This window comes from Protomyctophum bolini (genome assembly GCF_963924005.1).
Source record: "Protomyctophum bolini genome assembly, chromosome: 23".
NCBI lineage: Eukaryota > Metazoa > Chordata > Actinopteri > Myctophiformes > Myctophidae > Protomyctophum > Protomyctophum bolini.
Window position 1 is genome coordinate 25,291,474 of NC_137884.1, and position 9,625 is coordinate 25,301,098.

The 9,625-nt window shown below is 44.5% G+C and overlaps 1 protein-coding gene across 1 annotated transcript; it reads right to left on the reverse strand.

Moving 5' to 3' along the window:
- Positions 1-290: 290 nt before the first annotated feature.
- On the reverse strand, positions 291-8,538 carry ankrd16 (ankyrin repeat domain 16; the record flags this gene model as incomplete). Its single annotated transcript, XM_080757502.1, has 7 exons — positions 291-1,279; positions 2,276-2,354; positions 2,593-2,754; positions 2,921-3,029; positions 3,567-3,609; positions 4,394-4,614; positions 8,147-8,538. 7 exons carry the CDS (start codon positions 8,536-8,538, stop codon positions 1,101-1,103), a joined length of 1,185 nt encoding a protein of 394 aa, XP_080613628.1. The 3' UTR covers positions 291-1,100.
- Positions 8,539-9,625: the final 1,087 nt, after the last annotated feature.

A 9,625-nucleotide genomic window follows, 5' to 3' on the forward strand; every position in this document is an offset into this window, starting at 1 on the left:
TAGATTCATCCCATTATAAAAAATACGTTTTATTCTATTCAACCAAACATTTATATCAAAACAAATCGAGTAGCTGGTTTATCTGGAAGAGAATAACTATTTATTAATTTATTTATGTACTCCAGTCCATCAAACAAACATTCACAACATGTTTTGGGGAGATTCCATACACAATATGATATAAACTGCTATATCCTAGCTGTTGGTGTCAACAAGGCCCCCCTCACCCCATATTCCATCAACACCTCCCACAGAACCACATGAAGCTATGGTCATGAAGTGTGGGTCATCTCACCATGACACAAAGAATAAGGCTGCGAATAAAAACGGCCAAAATGAGTTTTCTCCGACGGGTGGCTGGCATCTCCCTTAGAGATGGGGTGAGATGTTTATCTCCCTTAGAGATAGGGTGAGAAGTTCAGTCACACGAGAGAGACTCGGTGTGGAGTTGCTGCTTCTTTGCCTGGAAAGGAGCCAGCTTAGGTGGTTCGGGGCATCTGGTTAGGATGAACCCCTAATTGCCTTGGTTGCCTTGCACATGGTTTCCTCCGCCATTGGTGTGTGTGTGTGTGTGTGTGTGTGTGTGTGTGTGTGTGGTTGTTTGTTTGTGTGTGTGCTATAATTGGCAGCCGTCCTATATGGCGGAGACGCTGTTACTTAAACCCATAGAGTACTGAGTGACATGCCTGTTGTACCTTGAAAACACATGCCATGATTTAGCAGATGTAACACTAATGCACCTATAATTATCTGTGTCCTTGTATGCATATCCTTTGTGTGGACATAAATAAATGGTTAAAATGTGTGTAATACACAATCTATGTAAAGCGCCTTGGATATTGAAACTAGCTGTGGTTTCTCCAGTGCATCTCAAACAGTCTCTCTAGCTGTGGTTCATCCAGTTCATCTCAAACAGTCTCTCTAGCTGTGGTCTCTCCAGTTCATCTCAAACAGTCTCACTAGCTGTGGTTCACCCAGTGCATCTCAAACAGTCTCTCTAGCTGTGGTTCACCCAGTGCATCTCAAACAGTCTCTCTAGCTGTGGTCTCTCCAGTTCATCTCAAACAGTCTCTCTAGCTGTGGTCTCTCCAGTTCTAATCTCAAACAGTCTCTCTAGCTGTGGTTCCTCCAGTTCTAATCTCAAACAGTCTCTCCAGCTGTGGTTTCCTGGCGTACTGCTGTGCTGTGGAGCCAGATGAGTCCTCTGTGTCCTCCAGGCCAGATTTCAACAACAGCTCTGCCGTTTCCGCATGCTGCCCGATGCAGGCCATGTGCAGCGCTGGGCCGGGTTGAGGAGAAGACAACGATAAGAGCAAGTAAAACAACAGATAATACAATTTACTATATGGTCCTTTTTATCAGACGCTCTTAACCCATTCCGGCCGGGGAGGGAACCCCTTTTGGTGGTTTAAGCATTATGTTACACTTTTTCGCGATTTTTCAAAAATAGCAGACCTGCAAGCTCGTAGTGCGGCACTCGTGTGTCGCAAATTGGGAATATATCTTCTTTCAGAACGTTTTTAACTAAAATCTTTGCTTCCGGGGGGGTTCCCCTGGAACAACATATGTTCAGATGGGGGTCGGCGGGGAATTACAGAATATTCCTTGACATGAAAAAGGTTGAGCAACACTGATATGGAAACAGAGGTTTAAAAGGTTGAGCACCACTGATATAGAAACAGAGGTTTAAAAGGTTGAGCACCACTGATATAGAAACAGAGGTTTAAAAGGTTGAGCACCACTGATATAGAAACAGAGGCTTAAAAGGTTGAGCACCACTGATATAGAAACAGAGGTTTAAAAGGTTGAGCACCACTGATATAGAAACAGAGGTTTAAAAGGTTGAGCACCACTGATATAGAAACAGAGGTTTAAAAGGTTGAGCACCACTGATATAGAAACAGAGGTTTAAAAGGTTGAGCACCACTGATATAGAAACAGAGGTTTAAAAGGTTGAGCGCCACTTCCGAGTAGCCTCGGAAACCCAGACGTTTTTATTTTCAGGGAGAAAAAAAAAAAGTCTGGGACCGAGTCCACTTCAATTCGGCATAGAGTAGCGCAAACGTCGCTCACTCTCTGCTGATTTCTGATCGTCTGCACCTTTGTTAAATTGATGCACACACACACACACACACACACACACACACACACACACACACACACACACACACATAGGTTTAAAAGGTTGAGCACCACTAGCACCACCTAGAGAGAGACCACTGAAACATGTTGAGCACCACTGATATAGAAACATGAGGTTTTTCACAAAACGTACCAGTTCTTCCCTTCACGTCCCGAGCAGACAGATCTGCTCCCAACGTCAGTAGCGTTTCTATCATGGCTGTGTGGCCCTCCTGGGGATGGGAACATGAACAACACACAGGGTTTCTATCATGGCTGTGTGGCCCTCCTGGGGATGGGAACATGACAACACAGCAGTAGAATCTAACCTATTCATCAATTTAGACAGACAGACAGACAGACAGACAGACAGACAGACAGACAGACAGACAGACAGACAGACAGACAGACAGTGTGTCAGACAGTCAGACAGACAGACAGACAGACAGACAGACAGACAGACAGACCGACCTTGGCAGCATAGTGCAGAGCAGTCAGTTCCATGCTGGTTGCCTTCTGGTTCACATCTGCACCCAGGCCTCTCACCAGGAACAACAGTGCCTCCTGGTGGCCAGTGACCGCGACTTGATGCACAGGCTGACAGCCCAGTCTGTCAGCAAGTGTTGGAGAGGCCTGGAAGTAATAACACGCACACACGCACGCATGCACACACGCACACACACATGCACGCACGAACACACACACACGCGCAATTTTATTCTGAAGACTATGACTAAAACTAAATGTTGCTGTCAGAATGGCCACCACTGCTCCAGGCCATTATCAGATGTATGTATACCTTGTGCGTGGACAAGAGCAGTTGGGCCACAGCGATGTGTCCGTTCCGAACAGCGTCCATGAAGGGCGTCACCCCACAGCTGTCTGGGCTGTCCGGAGCGAAGCCACATCTGGACCGGAGCAGAGCAGAGAGGTTAGATTAGAGTCTGGACTGTCTACTGTATAAGTGTTCACTCTCAGAGTTACAGAACCCATCAGGGTCCAGAATATGGTTCCAAACTATCCTTTAGCTGGGGACCCTCACCCCCTGGAACTCCCTCAAGGACCACCACTTTGGGACCAGACAGTGGCCTTGTGGTTAGAGTGCCTCCCTGCTTGGCACTCAGTATCAAAGGGTTGGATTGGGGGGGGTCAAATCTACTAATCAAATGATTCCCGAGCGCGGTGCACGGCTGCAGCTCAACCGCTCCTTGGCTGCGGCTCAGCGCTCCAAGAGATGGGTCAAATGCGGAGAACACATTTCACTGCGGTAACGTGTGTGACAAATCGTATGACTTTGACTTTTTGGAACCACATGGATTACATATCACTGGCAGACTAATTCCTTCATTACTTACCGCTGTAAAATAGGCTACTTCCACATAATATAATAATGAGCCTTGTTAAAAAATAAGAAAGTGTAATTATAGATTAAACGGCACGCTTACCTCTGTAACAGGATTCCAACGACCTCTATGCAGCCATGCATCGCTGAGGCACAAAGACATGAAAAACATTACGGTTAATGTTTTATAGACATTAAACTGCAACAGAAATCATCTTTTATTTTGTCAGTGCTTTCACCGGTTGTTACCTGTGGCTGTGTGCCGTTACAGTAGTGTAGCTACCGTTACAGTAGTGCTGCGTGATTCCTGCTCAAATGTGAATTCTCATTTCTTCCATGAAAATATGCATCGTCTAGTCTGTGTAGTTGCTGAACATTACTACATTAATTATATATAAATAATTATGTATTGTCTTTAGTCTGTAGTTGCTGAACATTACTACATTAATTATATATAAATATGTATTGTCTTTAGTCTGTAGTTGCTGAACATTAACTACATTAATTATATATAAATATGTATTGTCTCTTTAGTCTGTAGTTGCTGAACATTAACTACATTAATTATATATAAATATGTATTGTCTTTAGTCTGTAGTTGCTGAACATTAACTACATTAATTATATATAAATATGTATTGTCTTTAGTCTGTAGTGGCTGAACATTACTACATTAATTATATATAAATATGTATTGTCTTTAGTCTGTAGTTGCTGAACATTACTACATTAATTATATATAAATATGTATTGTCTTTAGTCTGTAGTTGCTGAACATTACTACATTAATTATATATAAATATGTATTGTCTTTAGTCTGTAGTTGCTGAACATTACTACATTAATTATATATAAATATGTATTGTCTTTAGTCTGTAGTTGCTGAACATTACTACATACAACACTGTATACAACTTGGGTTCTTTGTACCGGCGGTGTGAAGGGGCGTCCGCAGCACCTTGCTCTCCGTTCTCCACACGTCGGGGGAAATGGCGAGCAGATGCGTCACGATGGCGGTGTCTCCCTCCCTGCAGGCGATGTGGAACGAGTTCCAGCCGTCCTTGTTGGTCAGCGTGGGGTCAGCGCCGTGGGACAGGAGCTCCTCCACAACGCCCAGGTGTCTCCGCGTGCACGCCATCATCAGAGGAGTCCTGACCGCAGGGACATGAGGAGAACACGCTATCATCAGAGGAGTCCTGACCGCAGGGACATGAGGAGAACACGCTATCATCAGAGGAGTCCTGACCGCAGGGACATGAGGAGAACACGCTATCATCAGAGGAGTCCTGACCACAGGGACATGAGGAGAACACGCTATCATCAGAGGAGTCCTGACCGCAGGGACATGAGGAGAACACACTATCATCAGAGGAGTCCTGACCGCAGGGACATGAGGAGAACACACTATCATCAGAGGAGTCCTGACCGCAGGGACATGAGGAGTACACGCTATCATCAGAGGAGTCCTGACCGCAGGGACATGAGGAGAACACGCTATCATCAGAGGAGTCCTGACCGCAGGGACATGAGGAGTACACGTACACGCTATCATCAGAGGAGTCCTGACCGCAGGGACATGAGGAGAACACGCTATCATCAGAGGAGTCCTGACCGCAGGGACATGAGGAGAACACGCTATCATCAGAGGAGTCCTGACCGCAGGGACATGAGGAGAACACACTATCATCAGAGGAGTCCTGACCGCAGGGACATGAGGAGAACACACTATCATCAGAGGAGTCCTGACCGCAGGGACATGAGGAGAACACACTATCATCAGAGGAGTCCTGACCGCAGGGACATGAGGAGAACACGCTATCATCAGAGGAGTCCTGACCGCAGGGACATGAGGAGAACACACTATCATCAGAGGAGTCCTGACCGCAGGGACATGAGGAGTACACGCTAGGGCTTTACGCAACTAGTCCACTATTCAACTAACTAAGTAAGTAAGTAGCCTTGCCGAGCCATGAGGCCCATAGGGGCAGGAGCCTATCTCCTGTTTCTGTAGCGTGAGGCAGCTTGATGTACAATGACACTAGTATGTCGCAGGGACTTACCCCCAATCCAACCCTTGATGCTGAGGGCTGTATTCTGCGTGTCTTAAGTACCAGGTCTTATTCCCTATAACTTGAGTAAACTAAAGACCTGGAGGCGTCATCAATGCTCTTTGGCCACTCAGAATAATTGATCACGCCTCCAGGTCTTTAGTTTACTCAAGTTAGGGAATAAGACCTGGTACTTAAGACACGCAAAATACAGCCCTGAGTGTCAAGCAGGGAGGCACTGGGTCCCATTTTTAGAGTCTTTGGTATGACCCGGCCGGGGATTCACACTCTAACCACAAGGCCACTGAGCTGGTGACTATATTCAACTAGTCGACTAGTAACTAGTAAATCCACTAGTCGACCTTGTTGGTACTAGTTGACTAGTTGGTAAGATTTCTTTTTTTGTAGGCCTCAAGATCAGGTACATTATAGTTATAGTCACCAATGTACATAGTTTTTAAATGTACAAATATTTATTTCCAAATATAATAATAGGTAATTTGTAGAATGGAACTCAGGTTCAGGTTTATTTGTCATGTGTATACATACAGAGTATAAATACAATGAAAGAGCACTCTCAGTCTTACATACACAGGACATAAACAAACATCTATAGTGCAAGAAAAAGACAAAAAAGACAGAAAAAAAGTGCAAGTGAAGTGACAAAACAATACAGTTCAAGGTCAGCTGTTCAGCAGCCTGACTGCCTGGGGGTAGAAACTGTTACTGAGACGGTGGTACGAGATTTGATGCTCTGGTAGCGTTTTTTGGAAGGGAGTGGTTTGAACAGGGTATTTGCGGGATGACTGCTGGTGTCTTCCATGATGTTGTGGGGTTTTTTTCATACAACGAGTGGTGTAGATGTTGTGGAGACTGGGTCATTCTGTGCTGCCGATGATTTTAGCTGCTGTTTTAACGGTCCTCTAAATGGGTTCAGAACTCTGGCTGTTGCATTTGTAATGAGACCGTTAGTTACATGACATGAGTCCTGAAAGACAGGAAATGTTGGCTCTGTGCATTCAGGACCGGTTCTAGCTCGCCCCACGAGCAGGAGTGTTGTTTTTGGCAGCACATTTTTATTTTAGTTTTACTCAGTCTTTTGAATAGTTTACATTTAGTTTTAGTCACATTTTAGTCACCTGGAATGTTTTTTTGTGTTAGTATAGATTTTAGTCAACTAAATGTTTTTACACATTTACTGAAAATAGCAGATCTACAAGCTCACAACGCGTGCGAGCTTGTAGATCTGCTATTTTCACGTGTAAAATGACTTGTACTGACTGGATCTCTTGTCCACTATATAGTCCCTTCCTAACATTTTAGTCTAGTTTTTATTTGTTGACGAAATTGTCAGTATATATTTAGTCATAGTTTTAGTCATCATAGCTTAGTTTTCATTTAGTTTCCAGTTAGTTTTCGACAGTGAAAAAAAGGTAGTCGACGAACACATTTCGTCTTCATTTTAGTCGACGAAAACAACACTGGTGGGCAGGACCAATATGTAGGTCAGGGGTTCTCAACGTTTTAGCCCGGGGACCCCCGGGAAATGCTTTGGCCGTGTCTCGGGGACCCCCGTCCAGCCCCCCCTCCCCACCCCCAATACAAATGGACCGCTACAATAACCTTAATAATAGAGGAAAATACATCATAAATAAATAAATACTGAAACCAGATATAATCATTAAGGAAAGTTTATGCATGCACTATGTGTACTACGTATACGCAAACTCTACATTTACATTTTTCCAGCCATTCAGTTGGGGGGGGAATAATAATAATTTTGAAAATAATTTGGGGAACCCCCCAAAATATTTCCGGGACCCCCACCACCCCCGAGGGGACTCAGATGCAACTAATCATGTTTATTTGAGAACGCTGACGTGTTTCGAAGTGTGGTTTTGATTGATTGATTGATTGATTGATTGAATACTTTATTAACAGTTTGCAGAAAAAAGCACAGGAAGAAAAAAGTACAGTTCAATACAATAAGAGGATTCCAAAGTAAAAACCCAATAATCTATTCCATTGTGGTCCTTCATGTTCAATTCATTAGGAATGGTTGCTACAGTAAGTATACAGTACGATGATGATCCTTTTGAAGGAATTTTCAATACATCGATTGACTTTTCAATCAATCATTAATCAATCAAACTTCACAGCACTGCTTTTTGGGGCTGCTCTATATAAAGAATTATGTAAGAAGCTGACACGGCCTCTAGGGGGCGCTATCGGCCTGAGTGAAAGGTCTTGGTCTTGAACAATATTCACCTCATGAAAGAGCTTTATCCATACCATAATATACACACGCGCGCGCACACGCACACGGCCAAACGCGCACACACAGTTAACATTGAACTCCCCGTTTAAAAAAAAAAGGAGAAAAAAAAAGAATTCACTCCCTCGAGCCGGATTTGAACCAGCGACCTAAGGATCTCCGCTGCGCTGAGCCACTACAGTCCTCCGCTCTACCAACTGAGCTATCGAGGGGAGCTGACCAGATCACAGATATGACATCATACATACAGTAGGCCCTACATGTATGTATGATGAAATCTCGCGTCACCACCACCAGGCACTAGTTTACAGTACAACGTCATTCATTCATTCGTTTCCTAAATTAAATAAAAATCCTCACCAGTCGGCCTTCTTCAGGCAGTCCACTGTTGCTCCCTGGCGGATGAGGTAGGTGACGCAGCCGTGCTGTCCCCTGGAGGCCGCTTCGTGCATCGCCCTCTTGTAGTCCCTGTTGACCGTCTCCAGGTCCATCCGCAGCGTCTCCACCAGGAACCGGACGATGTCCACGTGTCCGTGGCGCGCCGCCACGTGCAGCAGGCTGTCCCCGGACCCCCCGGACCCCTTGCCGGACCCACCGCCGCCCCCCCCGGACCCCCCGCCGCCCCCACCGGACCCCACGAGAAGCACGTGCCGCTTGTTTTCGTCGTTGACCGTCAGGTGTTGTCGGAGACAGGCTAACTGTCCCTCCTGGGTCATTCTGAGCAGCCGCCTCGCCGTGTCTTCGTCCATCATGTTGTCTGACGGTTAATAAAACACACACATATACATCTGTAGCCTAAACCCAACCACCTGTATAGTTCTGATAAAAAGGACAGAAGATAATATATTTCACTGCACGCAGTTTAAAGCCCGAATATGTCTGTGTAGTTTGATCAGTTCCCCACTGTGTCTTCGTCCATAATAGACTGTCTGTTTTTAACAAACCAAACCAACCACTAGTTTAGTTATAATTATAAAACAAAAAGACCCAGAATATAGTTTACTGTCTGCACGGTTTCAAAGCGGTGTGACTGACACTGACTGCTTATAAAATTGTACAACCAACACAACAAGTGAACTGTCTTTGGTTCACGTTACCAAAATATCTGATGGCCAATCATAATCATACACATTACAAATACAAACCTCTGTGTTAAACTGTGGTCGTCCTCTAGTTCTACGGAGCCACACAGCTGGGGACTCTGGGAAAGGGAGTTTAAAATGATGCACAGTCTAAAACTGAATTCTCCAAAGAAGACACATTTAAAAACCAAAGAAAAGTCAGTCAGTCAGCCAGCCAGCCAGCCAGCCAGTCAGTCAGTCAGCCAGCTGTCAGTCAGTCAGTCAGTGCACATTTAAATATGGCTAATGATCTAGGCTATAGTCTGTTAAAAACATTGATTGTAATTCATATTATAGTATATAGTATCATATTATAGTATAGTATCATATTATAGTTCACGCCTAAATAAACAAATAGGTTGTTTTAGCACAATGCCATTTTCACAGTTTGGAGTTTTGGACTCTTTGGAGCCTTTAACTCTGACTCCCCAACGAAACTATAGATTGGACACATTAATTAGCACTTAGGCTATAGTTGGTATTGTATTATATTTAAAGCATATAATTATATAATCCATTCCTTTGCATCCTGTCTTGAGCAATAATATTTATAAGCTGCCAGCTCGGCTCACTCGGCTGTGTCCAGTAAAGTCCAGTTGTACAAGATGAGTCACATCTGGAGAGTGTGTGTGTGTGTGTGTGTGTGTGTGTGTGTGTGTGTGTGTGAGAGGGAGGGAGAGAGAGAGAGAGAGAGAGAGAGAGAGAGAGAGAGAGAGTT